Source organism: Barbatula barbatula (assembly GCF_947034865.1).
Source record: "Barbatula barbatula genome assembly, chromosome: 23".
In the NCBI taxonomy this organism is placed as follows: Eukaryota; Metazoa; Chordata; class Actinopteri; order Cypriniformes; family Nemacheilidae; genus Barbatula; species Barbatula barbatula.
The window spans coordinates 1,308,590-1,334,241 of NC_136786.1; the positions used below are offsets into that span (position 1 = coordinate 1,308,590).

Consider the following 25,652-nt stretch of genomic DNA (forward strand, 5'->3'; position numbering starts at 1 on the left):
ACCTTTTCCCTCTTGGCCACATTTTACGTAAACATAATATCCATTGCTATGCAGATGACTTAAATAAGGATTTCTCCATCTCCATTGACAATTCATCTGTGTTCCCCTCCCCTCAGGTTAAGAGTCTGGGTTTCATCCTAGATAGCACTCTGTCATTTCAGTCCCACATTAATAACATCACGCGATCAGCATATTCCCATTTACGTAACATCTCACGCTTGCGCCCATCTCTCTCCCCCAACAGTGTTGAAATTCTGGTTCACACCCTGGTCACCTCCCGCCTAGATTATTTGAAACTCTCTCCTCTATGGTTTACCTGACAAATCCCTCCATAAACTACAACTTGTCCAAAACTCGGCTTGCTGGGCCGCATGATGTCCACTCCAGTAGTCCAGGAAAGACACCTATGTGTAGCAGGTTAGCTCACTTAAGAGTTTGCAGTTTCGAGTTGTTTGACTGGCCCCCGCCTGCAGTGGCATATCAATTGCCTAGAGTTGCTAGCCGCTTGGCTTGCTCGGAAGAGGTACCACCAGAGTGGCATTCAATCACGGCAGATGTCGCAACTCGCCAGACGCCTCCTCTGGAGTCAGCAGCTGGTAAAATCTCTGCTGGTCACTCATATCCTGGGCGAGATCAACCAGCCAGCCGAAGCTCTCTCCCGACAGGTTACGGTACGCAGAGAGTGGTGACTCCACCCCAGCGCTTTCCAGCACATTTGGGAGCAGTTTGGGCAGGCAGATGTGTGCCTGTTTGCCTCCCTGGACTTCACCCATTGCCCGCTTTGGTACTCCCTGACTGAGGCCCCCTTCGGCAGGGATTCCCTAGTGCACAGCTGGCCACGGGACAAGTGGAAGTACGCCTTCCCCCCCAGTGAGCACAGTTCCTGTGCAAGGTCAGGGAAGACGAGCATCAATCCTGTAAGTTGTGCCATACTGGCCCAACCAGACTTGGTTCGCAGAGCTGAAGATTCTAACGACGACTACCCCCGGCCCATTCCCCTGATGAAGGACCTTCTTTCTCAGGGGAAGGGCAAGGTCTGGCATCCGAGACCAGATCTCTAGAACCTCCATGGCTGGCTCCTGGACGGGACGAGGAGATTCTGAGTGATTTGCCACCTGCAGTCGCTAATATGATCACTCAGGACAGGGGTCCAGCCACTAGGGGCCTGTAGGCCTATGAGTGGCGCCTCTTCTCGTCCTGGTGTTCTTCCTGCGGGGAAGATCTGCAGATTTGTGCGATCGGTTTCGTGCTATCCTTCCCTCAAGAACGGTTAGAGAGCAACCTCTCCTCTTCCACTCTCAAGGTGAATGTTGCCCCTGCCGTGTTGTGCCCAGTACGTGCCCTGCACCTCTACTTGGACCTCAGGCAGAGCTTCTGAAGTTTTGAGCAGCTCTTTGTCTGCTTTGGGGGACAGAAGAAGGGGAGAGCTGAGAACTGGATCGTGGACGTCATTACTCTGGTGTAGCCTCCTTGTGGGCACTGGCTCAGGGCACCTCTCTGCCGGACATCTGCAGAGTTGCGGGTTGGGCTATGCCCAACACTTTCGTGAGGTTCTAAAACCTTTGTGTAGAGCCGGTCTAGCATGGTACCAACAGGTAAGACCGGTGGCCAGCTGGGCGTTCGCCTGTTAAGCACCTTCTCCCCTGTCTCAGGCGAGTAAGCACGCTATTCTAGCTTCCCTACTTCCCCACACCGGGCGAAGAACAAGCATCCAATCCATCACAAAGCACTTCTTGGTTTACGAGCCGAGAGGAAACCAGTCCCAGTATAGGTGTATATATAGGTTATCCCTCACGAGGTGTACCCCTATACCTGAGCTAGTGCTCTGCACATAGTTACTCCCCCCTTGGGTCGTGCCTTCTGACATTTCATCACTCTTGGTTCTCCTGTTGGTGAAACTGTTACCTCGTCTTGGTGGACTCCACCTCTTCTGCGCAATACTATTCCCATAAGATCTCCCCATTGGTGAGACCATGCTGGTATTCCACGTATTACCTCCCTACGGCAGGATGTGGTCTATGTAGCGTTCCCCCTCAGGCTGGGGTGTAGCGCTTCCCAGTGCTCCCTACGGTGCCAAGCGGCTATCTCGTCTCTAGAGTAGGAAGGCCACTGCCTGTTTGGCCGTTGGTAAGAGCCTCTTGACATGGACTCACCCGAACTGATGCCTTACTACACCACTGGTGGGTTACGATTCGCGGTAGCGAACTTCTCTGGAAGTCCTGACATGGCTCAGCACTGTGATGTTTCGTATAGGGACCCCATTCTGTCTCGACACAAGGTTGAGAGACCAACAGGTTCCTCAGCCCAAAAGGTGAATTAATGTGTACACCATCTTCCTTTTATACCCATATGCAGCGGGTGGGGACTGGCATGCCATTCGCAAAGTTCATTGGCCTTTTAAAAGTACAATCAGAGATGATTTTCAAGTTCTCAAGTTCAAACCCCATTCTGTCTGGACACAACGTCTCATTGCCTCAATCAGGGAACAGAGGTAACAGACATAACCAAGACGTTCTGCATGTAAGGTTGTAGTAACCCAGTTGCACCTCTAGGTGACAATATCGTGCATTTTTGTTGTATTTTTATGCTAGCAATTTATACATTTTTGTCCCTGGCAGAAAGTGGGAGGGTTGGCTGGCAATAGGAGAATAGCGTCGCTGTGTTGCACGCTCTACTTTAGATAGACTTCAGCTTTTTTCTGTGAACTTTTGTCCACAAGAGACCGCAAAAAGGCCTAAAAGTTTAATTTAAAGACGTTTGGTTTTCCATTTGTAACATATGCACACAGTGTTCGGGAACTGTCTCACATCTGTCAAAGCAGAAATAAAACCGCTGCTCTGTTTATGTTTTTTCTGTCATCTACGGTCACGCTCATATGTACATTACAGCTCCAGGTGTAAACGGGTATGTTCATCTTTCATCCACTTGTGATCCGATTGATCAAAACGCATCTTAATACCAGGCATAAAATGGGCCTAATAAAGACTGCAAGGGGGCAGAAGAGCTACGGGTTGCCGACCCCTGGGCTAGTGGCTGATATAACTATTTTTATTTAATTTATATTAATATTTTAGTGTATAATAATTTGATTGAATAAACAATTTATTGAATGGGTCATTTCATTTTGTTGTATTTAAGTTTAGCCAAGTAGCTGTTCTTCTATTGGTAAACCAAAAAAAGAATGTCTAGACATACCTTTAATTTGCTAGCTAATGTCATTTACTTGTTATTTCTTTAGCTTGTTTTGAGGAATAAACTAAAGGGACTCTGTTTTTTTCCAGAAGTACAGTTTGGTCCACGAAAGCGTGCATGTTGCTTTGAAACCATCTATAATTCCATTAGTCTAGATTCCTAGAGATTTGCATATTCATTAGACATGAACACCCTCCAATCATCTGGCTCATTAAAGATAGGCGTGAGTAAAGGGATCAGTCTATATGATAAAAATGTGTGATGCAGTGAGGGGTTTGAATAGTGTAGTACTGTATGTTGTGTATATTCTGTGGCATCATCAGAACTCAACGGTTCACTCACTGATCCTGTAGGACAGACACATCCAGGACTGCAGGTGACGGAAACACACTGATTCTCAGGCCACAAATCCTCACAGCCGTACGGACACAATCCAGCACAGAGACTGAACTCCTGACCCGCAGGACAATCTGACCAAGAGAGCAAACACAGAGAAAATTAACCACAGTTACATGAAGTCAGGCTGATCACAGTTTTACAGTATAGAATTGTTGCCACACACATCAAAACTGCATTGATAATGGATCCAGGCATGCTTGTTTAGCTATGGTGAAAAGTGAAAGTTAATGGTGTTCCATACTCTGCATTTAACCCATCCAAGTGCACACACACAGCAGTGAGTAACACACACTCCCAGAGCAGTGAGAGGCCATTGCTGCGGCGCCCGGGGAGCAGTTGGGGGACACGGTGCCATTGTCAATGGTCTCGCCTCAGCCGTGGTATTGAGGGTGGAGGAGAGTTTTGATCATTCACTCCCCCCACTTGCAATCCCTGCTGGTACAGAGACTTGAACCGGCAACTTTGGGTTACAATTACGAGTCTCTAACCATTAGGCCACGACTTCCCCCATACTACCCACAATTCCCTGCACTAGAGAAATTAGCATTTGAAAAGGAAAACAGCAGCCCAGGTCGGTTTGGAAGATTGTTCAGGAGATGTCAGGAGATTGAAGCACCAGAGAGTTTTCAATAGAATCAAACCGCTTCGATGACTCTTAAGGGAAAATGTGTTTAACACTTAAATCCACCCGCAGGTTTATTTAAATGAGCTAAAACATTCTTCGGTGTTATTATGTGAAACTCAAATACTGAAGGCTCATTCACTGCTCACATCACATCTCTCTTTGCTTTTGTATTAATGTAGATCAGTGTTGTTAAGAACATATGTGTGCTACATAAAAGGAAAAGTTCGGCAATATGAGAAATTCTGTCATTATTATGTTAAATCTGTATGCAAGTCTTTCTTCAGTGTAACACCAAAGAAGATATTTTGAGAAATGTCTCAGTGGTTTTGGGTTCATGCAATGGGCTTCGGTGTTGTTTGATTATAAACGTTTTTCAAAAAACTTTATTTAACCTCTCATGACTTTCTCAGCATCTCTATTTAACATTGATCACATGAACCCGGTCAGTGTACACTATGTTTCAGAATAGGCATCTGTCAGCGTAAATGAGACATGAATATTGATGTTCCTGTTTGCACAGACGCCCTTCCTTGAACCGCCACCTTAACGTGGTGGAGGGGTTTGAGTACCCGAGTGGGTTTGAGTACCCGAGTGACCCTAGGAGCTATGTTGTCGGGGCCTATATGCCCCTGGTAGGGTCTCCCAAGGCAAACAGGTCTTAGGCGACGGGTAAGACTAAGAGTGGTTCAAAAATCCCTTATGATGTTAAATATACCAAGGACTGTGACGTCGCCCGGTATGGCGCAACCGGGGCACCACCCTGGAGCCAGGCCCAGGCTCGGTGCTCGTATGCGAGCTCCTGGTGGCCGGGCCTTTCCCCACGGGGTCCGGCCGGGCTCAGCCCGAAGGAGCGACGTGGGGCCGCCTTCCCGTGGGCTCACCATGTGCGGGAGGGACCATAGGGGGTCGGTGCATAGTGGATCGGGCGGCAGTCGGAGGAGAGTGCCTCGACAGCCCGATCCCTGCATACGGAAGCTAGCTCTAGGGACGTAGAACGTCACCTTGCTGGCAGGGAAGGAGCCTGAGATGGTGCGTGAAGTTGAGAGGTTCCGACTAGAGATAGTCGGGATCACCTCTACGCATGGCTTGGGCTCTGGAACCACACTCATCGAGAGAGGATGGACACTTCACCACTCTGGAGTTGCCCATGGTGAGAGGCGGCGGTCTGGTGTGGGTTTGCTTATAGCCCCCCAGCTCTCCCACCATGTGTTGGAGTTTACCCCGGTGAACGAGAGGGTCGTTTCCCTGCGTCTACGGGTCGGGGTTAGGTCTCTCACTGTTGTTTGTGCCTACAGGCCGAACGGCAGTGCAGAGTACCCGACCTTCTTGGAGTCCCTGGGAGGGGTGCTGGAAAGTGCTCCGACTGGGGACTCCGTCGTCCTACTGGGGGACTTCAACGCCCATGTGGGCAACGACAGTGACACCTGGAGGGGCGTGATTGAGAGGAACGGCCCCCCTGATCTGAACCCGAGCGGTGTTTGGTTATTGGACTTCTGCGCTAATCACAGTTTGTCTAAAACGAACACCATGTTCAAGCATAAGGGTGTCCATCAGTGCACGTGGCACCAGGACACCCTAGGCCGCAGGTCGATGATCGACTTTGTGGTCGTTTCATCTGACCTGCGACCATATGTTTTGGACACTCGGGTTAAGAGAGGGGCGGAGCTGTCAACTGATCACCACCTGGTGGTGAGTTGGATCCGATGGCGAGAGAGGAAGCTGGACAGACTCGGCAGACCCAAACGTACTGTAAGGGTCTGCTGGGAACGCCTGGCCGAGTCTCCTGTCAGAGAGATCTTTAACTCCCACCTCCGGCAGAGCTTCAACCGGATCCCGAGGGAGGCTGGAGACATTGAGTCCGAGTGGACCATGTTCTCCACCACCATTGTCGAAGCGGCCGCTCGGAGCTGTGGCCATAAGGTCTCCTGCTCGGTCGGACTGCTGCCCGGGTGGTTGTGGAGGCAATAACTCGGGCCTGGGAGGAGTTTGGGGAGGCCATTGAGAAGAACTATACCAACGCTGTTTACAGTAGAGGTGGGAAGCTGTTGACCTCAACTGGGGATGTCGTCGGACGGTGGAAGGAGTACTTCGAGGATCTCCTCAATCCTAGCGTCACGTCTTCCATTGAGGAAGCAGAGGTTGAGGGCTCAGAGGTGGACTGATCCATCACCCAAGCCGAAATCACTGAGGTAGTCAAGAAACTCCTCGGTGGCAAGGCTCCGGGGGTGGATGAGATTCGCCCTGAGTACCTCAAGTCTCTGTTGTGGGGCTGTCTTGGCTGACACGCCTCTGCAGCATCGTGTGGCGGTCGGGGACAGTGCCTTTGGGATGGCAGACCGGAGTGGTGGTCCCTCTTTTTAAAAAGGGGGACCGGAGGGTGTGTTCCAACTATAGGGGATCACACTTCTCAGCCTTCCCGGGAAAGTCTATGCCAGGGTACTGGAAAGGAGAATACCGCCGATAGTAGAACCTTGGATTCAGGAGGAACAGTGTGGTTTTCGTCCGGGCCGTGGAACGCTGGACCAGCTCTATACCCTCTACAGGACCTTCAGCATGCACTGGGACGGTTTACAGCCGAGTATGAAGCGACTGGAATGAAAATCAGTACCTCCAAATCCGAGGCCATGGTCCTCAGTCGGAAAAGGGTGGCTTGCCCACTTCAGGTTGGTGGAGAGTTCCTGCCCCAAGCGGAGGAGTTTAAGTATCTTGGGGTCTTGTTCACGAGTGAGGGAAGGATGGAACGGGAGATTGACAGACGGATCGGTGCAGCTTCTGCAGTAATGCGGTCGATGTACCGGTCTGTCGTGGTGAAGAAAGAGCTGAGCCGCAAGGCGAAGCTCTCAATTTACCGGTCAATCTACGTTCCTACTCTCACCTATGGCCATGAGCTTTGGGTCATGACCGAAAGGACAACATCCCGGATACAGGCGGCTGAAATGAGCTTCCTCCGCAGGGTGGCTGGGCGATCACTTAGAGATAGGGTGAGAAGCTCGGTCCCCCGGGAGGAGCTCGGAGTAGAGCCGCTGCTCCTCCACATCGAGAGGGGTCAGTTGAGGTGGCTTGGGCATCTGTTCCGGATGCCTACCGGAGGCCTTCCCCGGAAGGTATTCCAGGCCCGTCCGACCGGGAGGAGACCTAGGACAAGCTGGTGGGACTATGTCTCCCGGCTGGCCTGGGAACGCCTCGGTGTCCCCCCGGAAGAGCTAGAGGAAGTGTCTAGGGTGAGGGATGTCTGGGCATCTCTGCTTAGACTGCTGCCCCCGCGACCCGGCCCCGGATAAGCGGTAGAAAATGGATGGATGGATGTTTGCACAGACACGGGCCGCTTGAGTTGTGTAATTGTGTACTGTAATGTTTTACGACATTATAAACTGAACCGACAGATGTTTTATGATCATGATTGTTTGGTGTGTGTGCATAGTGTACCAGGCAGGCAGCTGTTCGTATTGCATGCTATGTGTTGCTCCATGGGTCCGGGACAGGTCAAGCCCCCCCGCTCTGGCTCCTGTAAGATGGTCTTTCTGCGCAGTGACACTCCTCCACCACAAGAGGCGCTGCAGTCTGTCCAAGACGACCAATCGCTCATAACACAACCAGCTATCAGGACAAACACAATAATGTTACATCTATAAAAAGCCATGCAAAAGAATGTCTAAATATATAGAAGACTTCATCATGAAACAATAAATTGTCTCTCTTTCGTCATAATTTTTTAATCTGGCAAAAAGAGGAAGTGTCATTTTGTACATCCATATTTGTTTGTTTGTGTGGAGTAGTTTCTTTTTGTTACACAACAAGCTGAAATGTCATTGGTCTACATAGCTGATTCAACTTCATATACTGGAAGACTGAGGAAGCGCTTGCATTTCAACTAAATTGAAAATATTTTATGTTTTTTGTGTCATTCAATTGTACGACTCAGTTGTGTAGCATTTCTTTACAAAGTGACATCACCAACTACTATTATTACAGTAATAAAGTGTCTTTAGATGTTTTCTCAGATCCATGTTGTCGTCTATACTTCAAAAAGCACAAAGAAAGTCAGCACTGATAGCCTGTGGCTAGCGTGCCGGTGTATACTGCCAATACAATTATTTTATGTTTGTTTGTCACAAGTGGTCACCTGGACAGGGCGGCAGGGAGCAGGTTTGATTCTGGACGGTTTCTTCACAAGCCTCTCCTCCTGTGAAAGGTTTGCAGGTTCGACCGCGCATCCGCAACCCCGATCCACACGACACAGAGCACTCGCTCCACGCTCCCCACGGACCGTATACGGGACACACCCGATCCGAACACTCCAGCGAACCATTAACACACGAGCTGCAGGAACAGGAAGAGAAATCTAATCTCCGTTCTGTTGATGCTACAATGCACGGATGTGAACAATGAGAGAGGAAGCATTGCGAACAAAATACACTCCAATAAAACAGACAAACATCTCTTTAATTCTGCAATAGTGATGTCAACAATGTGTCACAGTGAGCTCAGATTCGTCTCTTCTGCAATCAAAAGTCAATATTAGTGAAGATCTCAATATAAACTCAAACATATATCATCAAATCCACATTATTATTTCACCTCCACAATCTACATTCATTTACACCTCCAGATGTTTAAATTTTATAAGAAACATCTGAAACTAAATGTACTCTCACCAGCTGTTGCAGTCGATGGTTACGTTCTGACCAGGTTGGATCTCAAGTGTTCCGTTCTCTGCCAAAACACCACAGCGACATTCATCCACTCGCACACAGGACCCGTCCTGTAAGAGCCGCCCGTCGGCACAGCGACACCCTGCGGAACGCGATTTCTCACGTCATTCATCAGCCATGTGTACAGTACATGTACCAGAGCGGACGGGTGACTTTTACAGATTCACACTGATACCTGCGTGACAGCGGCCCTGCAGACACTGAACGTGATCCCACAGGTCTGCGCAGCTGCGGGGACATCGATTGGCACAGGAGTCGTCATAGACACGCCCCCTGTCCTCACAGTGCTCACCTGTCATCGGATGAAGACGTCAAATACAGCTTGCACAAACAAAATATATCATTCCTTGGAATGGTGTGTGCGTTTATACCCGGGCAGAGGCCCGTGTTGCAGCTCTGAGACTGCGTCTGCAAGGTTCTGCAGTGAGGTGCAGGGTCAGAGGTCAGGGGTCGCCGCTCGCGCTGACGGAAGCCTCCGCTACAGGGGTCTTTACAGGCGCTCCAAACGCTCCACGGGCTCCAGTGACACACATCTGATGACCACAGTGTCATGACACACATCACACACATGTTTGGGTGTAAAGCGGAAACATGTTTGCACCACATACGACCCACCTGCGCAGATGTCGGGCTGCGTGCAGGGTCTTTCCTCCTCCAGCTCCTCCTCACAGTTGCCCTCTCGCCCGCCGACCGGCAGCCCTGACTCCACATCCAGACACGCCCGAAACCGACGCTGCACGGAAACAAGACCCGAACCCATCCCACCAGAGAGAGAAGAGGACACTGGGATACACGGAGAGCAGGAGGTCCATTCTGACCACTCACTGACCATCACTGAGAGACACACACAGACAGACGGGGGTTTCATAAATGTTTTCCTTTAACACACAGTTTGTTTGTTCTCAGTGTACGAATAGAAATAATAACTCGCAAGATAACTTATGATCAAAGTGTTGTTTACAGAAACACAATACCTTCACATTCCCGTGAATCACACTGCAGAGATCCATCACGACAAACACTGAAAAACACAGGAATCAAATCACTGTGTGTGTACATGGGATTGTGGGTAATTTTGCTGCTGTGGGTGCTCAAATGGGTTTTAAGAGGATTTAGTTTGTTGAGTATATTCATATTAAAGAAACGTTTGCCCATCCAAAATGCAAAATATTGTGTGACATTTATAAAAGAAAATTGTTGGACTAAAATATCTGTATATTCCTCCAGTTTGGGAATCGCACCATGTCCTGCAGCCCTCGGTGAGCAGCGCCCCCTGCTGGATGGTGACAGGTACGGGTCTATCTGAACCCTGATGAAGGAGATGAACACATCCGCACTGATCCGGCCGGACACATGAGCCGTTCTGCTGCAGGACACCCTGAAACACACATCTGCATTAGAATGAAGAAAACGCACAGAATGGAAGACGTTTGGTGTGTGTGTGATTTGAAGTCACCTCAGGACAGAAGCAGCCGGGCGTGCAGTTCACACAGGAGTCAGGTTGACCCAACAGATCACAGTGTTTCTCACACACTGATCCACATTCAGAGAACACGAAGGGCTCTTGACAGTCTGATGACACACAGAGAACTCGCACTGAAATATTCTGAACATCACAGCCTACATCAATGTGACCACATGACGTTTAAACACGTCCACTATGTGTAATGTCACGATATTCAATGAAGTACCCTAGTCAAATCAAAACACTTCAGTGCTCGGTATGTAAACTACTATATAAAGCTGTATATGTGTCACAAATGACTAAACAACATCAATGCATATCTTGATTTTCAATTCATAATTTTTCGCGTCACTGTATCAATGAGTGTACTGTAGTATTACTGTGGGACTTTCACCTCGACAGTTTTCAGGTGTGCAGGGTCGACTCTGTCTCTCAAGATCAGTGCAGTGCTGCCCACCGGAGGCCGAGATGAGCGGCGCACGATACCTCTGCTGATACTGAGATACACACGAACACACGGACCACTCGCTCCACTCGGACATCACACAGTCTGACGGACGGGGGGGAGAGAGATCATTTTTTACTGTAGCAGCATATCATCCTGAAACCTCGTATCATTTGATTTATATCAGAGATCATTATTATGAGTCACCCTTTATGTTTGTCACGACGTTTTGTAATTACATAATGTTAAAAAGACTTGACAACACAGTATTTAATCATTTAAAAAGTACTGTGTTTTCATTCAATTCAGATTTTGTGAGGACAGCGACAATGTGAAGCAGTGAACAATATTATGCAACAGAATGTAATGGGATTGATGTGAAGTAACTATTAAACATCTGTGTCTTTCATCAAGACATCCATTATGTTTTACAACAGTAATGTCAAATTTACCCTGGTTGTTTTATTTCTGCTTACCTGGACAGGATCTCTTATAACACAACTGTGTCTCTTCTCTATCTGTGTCGACCCCTGGAGGACACGCGTGATCTCCGTCATCCTCACACACACACTGTCGACGTCTGGAGATCACACCAGCACCACAGCGTCGAGAACAGAGCGACCACGCAGACCAAGGACACACATCATCTACAAAAATCAAAATTTCACACACATCAACAATAACCCGACATCCGTGAGTGTGTGACAGGTAGATGACAGTGTTTCAGTACCCAGACAAGGTCCAGCACGACAGTCCTGGGTGTCTCTCTCGGGTCCTGTACAGTATGTGCCGTTGTTGCGTGGTGGAGGGTTGATACAGGCTCGGGTTCGAATCTGTTTACCCTTCCCACATGTGACGGGACAGTCAGACCACACAGACCACGGCGTCCATTCACCATCCACTGATGACGGTGGACAACAATTCATCAAGAGATTCATATGTATACGATATAAACGATAAATTAACAATGACAATTCTCATCCATAATTATTTATTTCACCTGAATAAAACACAATTGTTAATAAGATTTGATTTGAAAAAGCAATTTTTATTCAATTGATATTTTGGATTGTGATGAGGTGACTACACACCTTGACAATCTATATCCTGACAGTATTCTCCCTCAGGGATGCAGGTACTAAACACACAGATGCACAAACATTTTACAAACACGTGAAATGCAAACATTACATGAACATGGCAAGAATTAATTTAGGATAATGTCATGACCCCACGTGCATCTCACCATTGTTTACATTCCCCGTCTATCCAGGTGTCACCCACAGACAACTCCTGCCCGTTGCGTACACACAGCGGAGGACACGGCCCTGGGTCACAAGCTTTGTGTTGTACTTCCTCAAACTGGCAGTCAACATCAGCCCTCTCCGGAACCAAAGACCTGAAAAACAAAATCTGCATTTACAGAGAATCCAAACTGTCTGCTTAACATCTCAACTGGAGGTTAAACCGCACCTGAACCGCGTCCGTCGTCCAGGTCCACATGTGCTGCTGCAGGACGCCCAGTTAGACCAGCTGCTCCACGTGCATGTGCTTTCACCTGCGCAGGTGTGGTTGCTGCAGGTGAGCGTGCCATCCTCGCAGCTGCAGTTATTACAGCCCACCTGATGCATGCTGCCTGCCACCCAACTCTGACCCGACGCGTCCAGACAGTCGCACTGCCATAACTGAACACACACTCCGTCCTGCAGTAACTGACCTACACACACACACAATGAATGTATGCAGGAGACCGGACACGTGTTAAATACAGTCATGTCAGTGTGTCTCTCTCGTACCGTGTGGACATCTACAGCCCGGCTGACATTCCGAGCTGCGCTGACACTGAATCCCCTGCTGGAGATCTGAACAGCGCTGTGGACACTCATTGGCACAGGACACAAAATCCTGCCCGGGTGGACAACCTTGATCATCTGTGTGATGTGGAGAAATTGATACATTTATTAACATATCATTCAATATCCTTCCGTTTCTACAGTATTTGCTAAAATGTCTGAAATTATTTTTGTAGAGGAAAATATAAGTGTGCGCACCTTAATTCCTTAAGGTACAAAGCAAAACGTGTAAAACAAATGTTGTTTAAGCATCTTCCATTTCATAAAGTGAAAAGATTTCATTAAATAAATGAATAATGTTGTGATGTCATACCGCAGGGTCTGGTGTTACAGGGTTTGACCTGGTTCTTCTCTCCGGTACACTGGCGGCCTCCGTTTTTAGGCGGAGGACTCGAGCAGGAGCGAGTTCGGATGGATCGTCCACCACCACAAGTTTTACCGCAGCGAGACCAAGAGCTCCAGCGAGACCAACCTCCATCCACTGAATAACAAAAAAACAAACAAGAACAAAAATATAGAGTGTTAGATGAAAAATGATGAAACATGTTGTATGTTGTACAGTAAACAACAGAATTCGTTCTTATTGAATTTCTTATTCTTTCTCATTTGTTACATTATTCAGCACAGAAAGAAAAGATTTCTCACCGCGACAGGCTCGAATATTACAGAAGCGGTTTTCCACGTTTCCTCCCATGATGTCCTGACACCAGGTCCCGTTGAAGCCCGGGGCGAGAAAGGTCCGAACGCGCTGCTGTTGACCCACCCCACATGAGCGAGAACAAGGAGTCCACACGGCCCACTCGTTCCAGGAACAGTTCCTGTGGACACAATCCGGCCCGGCGCACACGCCACCGTCTGAATACACAAACGACCACATGGACACATATTTACAACAAATTAACAACCTGAACACACCAAATCCCACAATGCAATGTGTTAAAAGATGACGCGTGCTGTTTTTTGGTTTTTCTTAGTCTCTCTGTGTAATGTTCAAAGTGAGTCCCACATAAAGATTGCAATAGCATACCATAGTAAATCATATATAGACTCCACAATGTTTCGGGACCTTACAATAGTAAATATTAAAGTGCACTACAGTATTTAATACAGTTACACTAACAAGTGTAATAGTTACTATAATATACTACAGCAGACTACTGTACAATTTAACACAGTTTACTATGGTAAAAACTACAGTATTTTTTCATGTGTGGAAATTACACAGAAAACACATTTCCTGTGTGCTGGACTAAACACAAAAAATCATGAGCTGTTATTCATCTACGCAAACTGTGGTAAATGTGTTTTGTAAATGAGGCTCATTGAGTGCAGAATCACGGTGAGTGAGTGTAAAAGTAAAGGTCAGTGAGGAGATCAGTACCGGGACACTGCGGCTGGTTACACACTCGATCCTGTCGGGTCTCTCCAGAACACAGCTCACGCACACACTCTCTCGTACGAAACTTCTGAGCGGGAGAAGACGAATCACTGCAGGTTCTGGAGCACTGAGACCACGCTGACCACTGAGAGAACGCCATGTCCTCATCTGACACCAGACAGACATCACACTACATCACTACATGACACCAGACAGAGATCAACTACAAACACAGACAGAATCATTACCTGGTAATGACGGTTCCTCCGTTGGAACAGATACCACTGTGACAGAAAAGACATCTGAATTACATCCTGTAAACGGCAGACTAAAGGCTATTGCACATTGAGTCCCAAATTTACACATGTTCAAAAATAAATACGACATCAAGTTGTGTCAATCACATTTACACACTGCCTCCGATACTTTTGTCTGTCTTAAAAAAATCTGGACTGGGTTCTATTTTCCGTAGCAGGCATTTTGAGAGACGATTTTTCAATGCAGAGTCACCGTACAAACGGGCGCCAAATACCAAAAATCACATGTGAACATTTCCGACTGTATGTGCAAAACCCTTAACACCAATAACATGTGTAAAGAGACCGGGGCTAGTTGGCACAAGGAGTCAAGTTCACTGACACACATGCATGTTTGATGTCAACAATATACAACCACAAAATAACAGGAAAAAATACACAAAAGTTCAACTGCGTTTGTGTATATTTACTATACGTCTATTTATATAAAAGTCTTCATTATGTAGAAAATATCTTTTAAATAATTTTCTGTTGTCCAATGGATTCATATTGTAATATAAACAGCATTTGCTTGTTTCCTGATTTTCTTCAGGTTTATATTTTTTCTTAAGGATCTCAGTGTTGTACTATACTGTATATATATTTATCTAGTGTGACAACATGCCCCACTACAGTTTAATGTTTGTTAAATCATTTGTTTAAACATATTAATGGCAGTAAAAGAGAGCACATTATTCATGGTCATCTCTATTAAAATCAGATCTTCGTGGTTTTGTGTGTGTGTTGACCTGGACAGTCAGGTGTCTGACAGTAAGTGGTGTCCAGCAGAGGCCCATCACAGTCTCGCCCGCCGTGAGACGGTATTGGCTGATCACAACTTCTGCGGCGACTCTTCTGTCCTAAACCCCCACAGCTCAGTGAACACGGACCCCAGGGACCCCAGGAAGACAAGCCTCCATCACGAGGACACGGCACCAAAGAGCAGTTCCACAGCCCGTGCTCACATGAGCTTTAAACACAGAAGTGTGCTCATTTTAAAATGAATGATCAAGTGTTGCGAGTGTTTGGGTTGTAAATGTACATGTGTTACCAAGAGCTGCATTCATGGATCAGCTCTTCTCCGGACATCAGCTCTGTTCCCTCTGTGATGTTCTGGAGGTCAGGGGTCAACTCAGGGGTCACCGACACGCTCTGCAGAGAGGCCAGGAACTCACGGTGCACCAGACACGGGCAATCCTACACACACACACAAAGGTGAAGCGAAACCACAGAATGTCTGTAAATAACATGTAACACATGACAACAGGAATGTGAGCTCACGTGAACGCAGGTCCCGTTGTGCTGGTACGTGTTGAGTGGGCAGTGACAGCCCTCATCACAGCCCTCGGAGTAACAGCCCTCATGACCACTGACCTGAGAACAGCTGAACGGACAGCCATCACCTGAGTCACACTCTCTATAGAGACGACCGGGAGGACAACCCACATCTACAAGACACACAGATAGAGAGAGAGAGAGAGAGAGAGAGAGGTGAACAGACAGACAGGGAGAAAGAGAAGGATGAACAGACAGACAGACGAGTAGACGGATTGACAGATGGACAGACAGACAAATTGAAGATAAATAGGCAGACAGATGAACACACAGACAAATGGGCAGACAGATAGACAGACAGACAGAGAGAGGAACAGAAAGATAGACAGACACATTTTTAGATTTTTTTCACTGTATCTTTTGTTCTTGATCAAGTATGCACATATATAAATAAAAACACAAAGCATTTAAAATCAGACTCAATGACAAACTCTCTCTCTCACACATCACTGACAGATCTGAATCTACAGAGATCAAAGGGGATGATGGGAGATTTGACTTTCAGATCAGTACAGTGTGTTATCAGAAACATTCCCACTGACTTTATCATCCACTGGTTTCCTCTCTTCGGAAATGTTCCTGCTCTGACTGTTCACTCTTTGATGGTTTTCTGATGGAGGCGTTATGTTTTAAAGCAGATCAGATGTGAATGAGCGTTTGACGTACCCAGACACACTTGTGTGTTACACGTCTTGCTCTGACGTTTCATCCCCGAGCAGGGAGGAGTTCGGCAGACACGACTACGCCTCTGAGACCCTCCACCACAACTGACAGAGCACACAGACCACGCCGACCAGTCGAACCACGGCCCAGAGTCTAAAACAAACACGGTTACAGAGCAGATCTGTCAATCAAGTGAAACAACATGTGTTGTCAGTATTGAGGCCGAAACCAGTCTCACCTGTGCAGTTATGAGCGTTACACACTTTCAGCTGTTCACCGGACCCTGAGCACTGTCTGCCTCCTCCCTGAGGGGCGGGGTTATCACACTGACGTGACCGCATTCTAATCCCGCCCCCACATGGGGCGGAGCAATCAGACCAGGGTGCCCATTGGCTCCATCCGCCATCCACAAAACAACCAGGAAGTGATTCACACTGGAAGACGCCGGCATCACAAGTGCTGGAAAAAACAAAGCACATTTTCAAAACGAAAGCTGGTACCGACCTCAATGCTTTATCAGAAGGCAATGTATACAAAACAATATATCATTTTGATTGACAGATGAAAGACACACCATATAAAACATATGAAGAATTTGCAATATTACCATAAATGTGCACAAAACACACATTCTAAATCTACACAACGTTCTGGAGGAATGAAAGAGAGATGTGATTTACCAGTTATTACAGTCGGTGATCACAGCCTCTCCAGGATTGGCATGTTGCCAGTCTGATGTGCCGGACCACGACCAGGAAACATTAGCAGCATCAAACCCAACTGAACCGTAAGAGAGAAATTATGTGTCAGTCGAGACGTGTGAGAAATCTGACAAAACACTAAACTCAAAACTTCCTCAACAGTCCAAAACTACACAGCTGAATAAATCAACACACAGAATAAATATTTGAATTGTTTATTCCCGCTGATCCAGTGTACTCACACGTGCTGCTGTTGTGATATTTACAGCGACACAGATCTCGCTCCACACACACGCCGTCCTGCAGCATCATGTCTCTGGGACAACCGCAGGACGGGCTGCATCCCAGAGCATCCACACACTCCGTGTCTCCGTGGAGATCGGAGCAGGAGCGAGGACAGGGCTTCCCGCACGGCCAAAACTCCTGACCACCACCACAGTCTGAAGAGACCAGAGAAAAACTCTTGTGAGGAGAAACAGAATTTCACTTTTGTGAGTTATACATAGTGAAATTATGTACCTGTGCAGACGGTGATGTTGTCGTGGCAGCCTCGGGTCTGTCGACTCTCTCCGTGACACGGCAGACCGCCAAACCTGGCCGGAGGACTGTTACACACCCGCTGTCTGACTGACACACCTGCACACGCGTCACAGTCTGACCACGAACCCCATGAACCCCACGAGCCGTCAACTACACACATAGCAAACACAGAACGTTCCCCTAAGGTTAGTTTCTGGTTCACAGAAAGTCGTTCTTTTAAGGTTAGTTTTTGGTTATCTTTATGGAAATAAAACGTTAGTTTTGTGGTTTCTATAACGTTAGGGGAATGTTCCCCTAACAATAGTTTTTTGGTTACCAGAACGTTATTCTATTTCCGTAAATATAACTTTCCTGGAGAATCAAAAACGAACCTTAGAAAATAACGTTCTGGGAACCAAACATTGTTACCTGGGGAAAGAGAGAGATCGATAACTAATCTTTGACATCTTTTCACATAAATGTAGAAAATGACGATGAATAAAAGAAACTCATCCGTCTTTTGACGAACTGAGGTTAATCAATGAAATCTCATGAGGTCATTACCGGAACAGAAGGTGACAGACGGACAGCGCTGTCTCTGGATCTGAACACCCAGTCCCGCGTGTTCCTCCTGCTGGTCTGGACACGACGCTCTTCCTGATCTGGGTTCAGGACAGGCACAGCTGCGGTATCGTGTCACCCACTCCGCCCCGCACGTCTTTGAACACGGCGTCCAGTCGGACCACTCGCACCAACCTCCATCCACTGCCAGACGGCACAGAAGCACACACATCAGAAATAACCCCACCCCCCGTCTGAGATTCATCATCATCATCACCGTCTGATGACAAACCTGGACATGAGTTCTCACTGCAGCTGAGTTTTCCTCCATCACACGTGCTGAAATATCACGAGAGGATTGAGTGAATAACATGATCATTCAGAATGAATTCAGGAGGTTTGACAGGTAATCTCTCACCAGTTATTACAGCCGTCTGGAGCGGGCACCATCTCTCCGAGTTTGACTCGTCTTCCTGTGAGCATGTCCAGACAGGGACAGGATTCTCTCTCTACACACTCGGATCCGTTTGAGTTCAGAACTTTACCATCGGTACAGTAACAGCCCGGCTCACAGCGCCACTCACAGAACTGTACACAAAACATTATTAACAATGACACCAAACGCACGAAGAGTAAAAGAGAGATTGTATGTGTTTATCTGTGGACTTACAGTCAAATCATCACATGAGCGTGGACACGACGGCCCACACGCACTGAACACACTGCCCGGAACATGTGAACACGGAGCCACTGCACAAAGAACACACACATTAACACACACACATACAGAGAACACACTAATGCACAGATATCCTCGTACACACATCACACGCACACACAGAGAACACACTCATGCACAGATATCCTCGTACACACATCACACGCACACACAGAGAACACACTCAGGCACAGATATCCTCGTACACACATCACACGCACACACAGAGAACACACTAATGCACAGATATCCTCATACACACATCACACGCACACACAGAGAACACACTCATGCACAGATATCCTCATACATACATCACACGCACACACAGAGAACACACTCATGCACAGATATCCTCGTACACACATCACACGCACACACAGAGAACACACTCATGCACAGATATCCTCGTACATACATCACACGCACACACAGAGAACACACTCATGCACAGATATCCTCGTACACACATCACACGCACACACAGAGAACACACTCATGCACAGATATCCTCGTACACACATCACACGCACACACAGAGAACACACTCATGCACAGATATCCTCGTACACACATCACACGCACACACAGAGAACACACTCATGCACAGATATCCTCGTACACACATCACACGCACACACAGAGAACACACTCATGCACAGATATCCTCGTACACACATCACACGCACACACAGAGAACACACTCATGCACAGATATCCTCGTACACACATCACACGCACACACAGAGAACACACTCATGCACAGATATCCTCGTACACACATCACACGCACACACAGAGAACACACTAATGCACAGATATCCTCGTACACACATCACACGCACACACAGAGAACACACTCATGCACAGATATCCTCGTACACACATCACACGCACACACAGAGAACACACTCATGCACAGATATCCTCGTACACACATCACACGCACACACAGAGAACACACTCATGCACAGATATCCTCGTACACACATCACACGCACACACAGAGAACACACTCATGCACAGATATCCTCGTACACACATCACACGCACACACAGAGAACACACTAATGCACAGATATCCTCGTACACACATCACACGCACACACAGAGAACACACTCAGGCACAGATATCCTCGTACACACATCACACGCACACACAGAGAACACACTCATGCACAGATATCCTCGTACACACATCACACGCACACACAGAGAACACACTCATGCACAGATATCCTCGTACATACATCACACGCACACACAGAGAACACACTCATGCACAGATATCCTCGTACATACATCACACGCACACACAGAGAACACACTCATGCACAGATATCCTCGTACATACATCACACGCACACACAGAGAACACACTCATGCACAGATATCCTCGTACACACATCACACGCACACACAGAGAACACACTCATGCACAGATATCCTCGTACATACATCACACGCACACACAGAGAACACACTCATGCACAGATATCCTCGTACACACATCACACGCACACACAGAGAACACACTCAGGCACAGATATCCTCGTACACACATCACACGCACACACAGAGAACACACTCAGGCACAGATATCCTCGTACACACATCACACGCACACACAGAGAACACACTAATGCACAGATATCCTCGTACACACATCACACGCACACACAGAGAACACACTCAGGCACAGATATCCTCGTACACACATCACACGCACACACAGAGAACACACTCAGGCACAGATATCCTCGTACACACATCACACGCACACACAGAGAACACACTCAGGCACAGATATCCTCGTACATACATCACACGCACACACAGAGAACACACTCATGCACAGATATCCTCGTACACACATCACACGCACACACAGAGAACACACTCATGCACAGATATCCTCGTACACACATCACACGCACACACAGAGAACACACTCAGGCACAGATATCCTCGTACACACATCACACGCACACACAGAGAACACACTCAGGCACAGATATCCTCGTACACACATCACACGCACACACAGAGAACACACTCATGCACAGATATCCTCGTACACACATCACACGCACACACAGAGAACACACTCATGCACAGATATCCTCGTACACACATCACACGCACACACAGAGAACACACTCATGCACAGATATCCTCGTACACACATCACACGCACACTCTAGAACCCTCACACCAACAAAAGATCACATACACACACACACACACACACACACACATAAAGATCACAGTTGCACGAATGCAGATGCAGATGCACACAAAGATGACAAACACACACACAAAGGCACACACACACACAAAGATCACACGCACAAAGTTTACAAACACAGACGTTGATCCAGACACACACACTCAAGAAACTAACCCACACACACTGAGAGGTGATCACCTGGACAGTGGTTTGTGTTACAGGTGATGAGTTCAGTTCCCAGTCCTTCACAATAGTCTCCATCAGGTCCTGTGGTGGGTTTATTACAGTCTCTCCTGCGACTCCTCACACCTCCACCACATGATTTACTGCAGTCTATCCAAGAAGTCCACTCACTCCAGCCTCCGTCCCCTACAAACACAACGGCACAAATCAAACATCTGAGTCCTGCAGACACATCATTCTGATACATGACAGACAGTGAATGTTACTGACGGCTGCAGGGCGCTGAAGCACAAACTCTGTCCTCTCTGTCCGGCCCCACACACGGCAGCCCGTTTCCCACCCGCTCAGGGTCAGAACAGAAGCGATAGCGAGACTGAAGACCAGCACCGCACGACACTGAACACAAACCCCACGGAGTCCAAGATGACCAGCTGCCGTCCACTGAAACACGCACACACAGAGAGAGAGAATTGAATTAGAATTTTTAAATGAACTTTATTTTTGTTCATTTCAATTCAACATGTAAAAATACAGAAAATACAAACATAGTATCCACATATAGAACACGTCAACATACATCATCAATAAAAAAACACAACATACTTGAATAAAATTCCACAAGAAAATGCAAAAAATATTTAAACTCTTTCAAATAAAGTAGAAAGAGCATCTTCATAACACCACTGATCAACAAAAGCATCACACGCATTCATGGCTTTATAAAAAATAAAATCAACCAGAATTCTTGCCTTCACAAGACCTTTAAACACAAAAAGCACTTCTTGTCCTGTTTTACTTTCAATTTTATTTTTCCTACTAATATCAATTGGCAAGTTTAGCTTGACAAACAATACAGACTTTTTTTCTCAATGAAATGTATATTCCGGTCCAAAAATTTTAATCTTAGAAGAAAACATTTATCTTAAATTAGAAAATAACACTGTAAGAACATCAAATAAAACTGTAAGCCTATCACATTCCATAAAACCACAAAAGAACATCCCATCTGTACATTAGGATTTATGACAGAAACAAAAGAGTTAACACCAACTGCGCCATGTAAAATTTTCCTCTGAATATCTCCAGCTCTTTTTGTTAATGGTGGTTTATACAAAACTCTCCAATCTGAACAACAATCCTCTTCCAATTTTCTCAGCCATACATTATTAGCTCTTCCATTTAACACTTTTTAATTTAACACTTTAACAAAGCATTCATACAGTTGTTTTTCTTCTGTTTCATACAATGTGAAGTCCTGTAATCTTTTTATAGTTAATAAGGGTCCAGAACAACCTTGAAGATCAGGTGTAATGTACATATCAGGATATGGATCTGTACAAGTAAAAGTAATTTTTTCACACCAATAATCTTTAAGAAGCATTGCTTCCTCAACAGACAATCTTTGTTTTATAAGATCCATAAACATACTGACCACGTTCCCAAATAGGAAGTCAGTTCTTTAATATTGCTAAAATCTCTTTCACTAATATCAATTATTTGTTTTAACTTGTGATCTTTTTAGTTCTCAAAATATGACTTATTCCATGCATTGATTCACAAGATACATCATAACCTGCTCCATCAGTTAAAGGCTCTTCGAATAACCAAAAAAGGAATTACATTTCATTTTCTGCTTAGTAAAATGTCCCCAAACGTTAAATAGTCCCTTATAAAAAGGTGGCAATCCATGAACAGACACTTTGTTACAGTCCATTACAGTTTTTTTCGATTGCTAAACGACAGCGGGCACAACTAGAGTCACGTGTGTAAAACTCTAACTACAGTCTGCACAGCAGCAGTTCATGTGGACCAAACTCTAGTTCGGTTTTCATTGCTTGAACACAGTTTTCAAAACTCTACACACTTATCCCACGACTTTAACCACGACCTACACAACACTGTGGATTTACAGCACTTTGTTCAAATGCTAACACACTGCTGTCAAAACTGTGAACCACACATGCAAAACAGAATAGATTTCAGCCTTGTGCCTTTCAAACACTGAGTTTTTAGTGAACACACACACACATATATATACTGTGTATATATATATATACAGTTTTTTTACGATTGCTAAATGACAGTGAGCACAACTGGAGAGCTCAGAAAGACTAATTTTGGAAATGGAACAAGGAAGACGGGTTCGTGGTGGGAGAAGGGTGGCAGGGAGAGGGCAGGGTTGTGCATTGTGTTTGGCTGCACTGAGCCGTGTGTTAAGAGTTGTGTTGCTTTGAATGAGTTCTGCAGGTGATGTGAAGAGTTTAGCTCAGGTGACTGTTGGTAGCGCAGACTGTAGTTAGAGTTTTGCACATGTAGCTGCAGTTGTGCAGTTCGATTGTGCAGTCATTTAGCAATCGAAAAAAAACTGTAAAAACAAGGTAAAATCCAGGCCTAAACCACCAGCTTGACTTAAAATGGTGCTGGTTACATTTCTCCAGACAAGGTTTGTTAGTCCTGTTAGATATCTTTTAATATACATAAAGCAAAAAGGTGCACACCTGCTTGCTAGCAATTTTCCAACAGTCCAACAGGGGTGTCCACACAAGCCAAACGATGCCATAATGCCAAAGCCACTATATTGGTTATCATTAAAACTCTTCCTACATTTACATTTACATTTACATTTATTCATTTGGCAGATGCTTTTATCCAAAGCGACTTACAAGTAGTTTTATGCAGTGGCACATTACTGCAGAGCAATCAGGGGTAAGGTGCCTTGCTCAAGGGCACTTCAGTCATGACCTTCTGGCACTGAGATTAGAACCGGCAACCTTCTGACCACAAGCCCAACGCTCTAACCATTAGGCCACAGCTGACCCCACTTTTCTAGCAGTCTATGCACTTTCTCCAGAAAAACATCCTCATTTTTCTGTAACATTTCATCATTGCCCAAATAAACTCCAAGGTATTTAAAACCTTTCTTATTCCCTGACAGTCCATTCACTAATGTGGGAAGTCCATTTTCCAAAAGCAACTGCTTCACTTTTTGTCCAGGAAACTTTCGCAGAAGAAATCAAACTAAAATCCTTTATAATGGACTGTAACACATTCAAATCTTTCTGACCTTGTATCAAAACAAAAACATATTCTGCATAAGCAGGCAATTTAAAAGACATTTCATAAGAAGGTAATTTCCAGCCTTCAATCATGTTTGTGATTCTGATTAACAAAGGTTCAATAGACAGAGCATACAACATACCTGACAAGGCACAGCCCTGCCTAATTCCATGTGAAATTTTAAGAGATGCATTTAAACCACCATCAACTTTTAAAAGACTCTCAATGTCCCGGTACAAAATTTTAATCATATTAATACAAATATAATCAAGCCTAAACCCCTCCAGCATCTATTTGGTATACAGTACGTCTGATCAATGTGGATAACTTCCCTGCTTCTTTGCTTCTCTGACCCTTTTAGCCAAGGTCTTTGAAAGGATCTTAAAATCAGAACATAATAATGAAACAGGGCGCCAATGTTTAATTTCTCTTAAATCACTTTTTTGGCAAAATAGTAAAAACAGCTCTCTTTCAGCTTATTGGCAAAAACCCTTCAGCTAGACCGTTATTAAAACTGCCAGAGGATCATCTCCTAAAACATCCCAGAATTTCTTATAAAACTCCACATAGAGACCATCAATCCCAGGTGATTTACTTCTAATTTCTTAGTTTTTTCTCTTTTTCTTTTCAGGTCTTTCTTTTTGTAGCAGGAGTTTTAAAGAACGAATCATCCACCGCCATGTCAACGTCATCCACACCTGACTCGGCTACAACAGCAGCTACACTGATTTCTTGCATGAGATGTTTATCTTTTTCGCTGCTTAAAACAGCATTCTCATCCGTATTTATAGCGGAATTCACATCCGCATTGTCATCAACAGCATTCTTGTCTAAATTTCACAACTGCATTCACAGCAACAACATTAAGATCCTTCACGACAAGGCCATCTCTGCTTTGATTCACTTCATCAGTGTCAGCGTTTGTCTCATTATCTACAACCGGAGCCGTAGACACACTATTTTCGACCTTTTTCTGGGCATGCTCTAATAACATGTCCTTCATATCATCAAGCCCCAAGTTGCAAAAATAACATAGTCAAAACTATCCACTTTACATTTCATAACTAGGTTTAGTTTTTCAACATCATTCTTTAAAATCATGTAAACATGACGTCTTAAACACACTACATGATGCAAAAGAGGAGATCGACAACCCAATGATTGTTCTGTGCATTAACAGCTCCCTTTCTAAGATTTCATCTTTATCCCAACCTGATTCACCTGATCAACACTATCCAGAAACAGCACAACATCACTACTCATACGAGAGCCGGACAATATGCTCTCATAACCAACCACCTCCGCTACCGCTAAAATGCA

General features: G+C 45.9%; 1 protein-coding gene across 1 annotated transcript in view; it reads right to left on the reverse strand.

Annotated features, from left to right (window-relative positions):
• Positions 1 to 25,652, reverse strand: part of sspo (SCO-spondin) — a gene marked incomplete at both ends in the record, with an annotated part of 68,270 nt that overhangs the window by 11,027 nt on the left and 31,591 nt on the right. Inside the window, 35 exon segments of the mRNA XM_079487953.1 lie at positions 3,535 to 3,662; positions 7,643 to 7,813; positions 8,340 to 8,536; positions 8,872 to 9,010; positions 9,104 to 9,220; positions 9,300 to 9,461; positions 9,544 to 9,762; positions 9,903 to 9,949; positions 10,170 to 10,306; positions 10,385 to 10,500; positions 10,788 to 10,943; positions 11,315 to 11,485; positions 11,569 to 11,739; positions 11,930 to 11,976; positions 12,085 to 12,237; positions 12,312 to 12,555; positions 12,635 to 12,769; positions 13,005 to 13,172; positions 13,337 to 13,546; positions 14,073 to 14,237; positions 14,318 to 14,353; positions 15,115 to 15,335; positions 15,417 to 15,562; positions 15,647 to 15,813; positions 16,367 to 16,516; positions 16,602 to 16,822; positions 17,044 to 17,143; positions 17,307 to 17,504; positions 17,584 to 17,754; positions 18,148 to 18,348; positions 18,437 to 18,483; positions 18,563 to 18,732; positions 18,815 to 18,894; positions 21,291 to 21,461; positions 21,546 to 21,716. Of these exon segments, the coding sequence (XP_079344079.1) occupies positions 3,535 to 3,662; positions 7,643 to 7,813; positions 8,340 to 8,536; positions 8,872 to 9,010; positions 9,104 to 9,220; positions 9,300 to 9,461; positions 9,544 to 9,762; positions 9,903 to 9,949; positions 10,170 to 10,306; positions 10,385 to 10,500; positions 10,788 to 10,943; positions 11,315 to 11,485; positions 11,569 to 11,739; positions 11,930 to 11,976; positions 12,085 to 12,237; positions 12,312 to 12,555; positions 12,635 to 12,769; positions 13,005 to 13,172; positions 13,337 to 13,546; positions 14,073 to 14,237; positions 14,318 to 14,353; positions 15,115 to 15,335; positions 15,417 to 15,562; positions 15,647 to 15,813; positions 16,367 to 16,516; positions 16,602 to 16,822; positions 17,044 to 17,143; positions 17,307 to 17,504; positions 17,584 to 17,754; positions 18,148 to 18,348; positions 18,437 to 18,483; positions 18,563 to 18,732; positions 18,815 to 18,894; positions 21,291 to 21,461; positions 21,546 to 21,716 (5,303 nt within the window).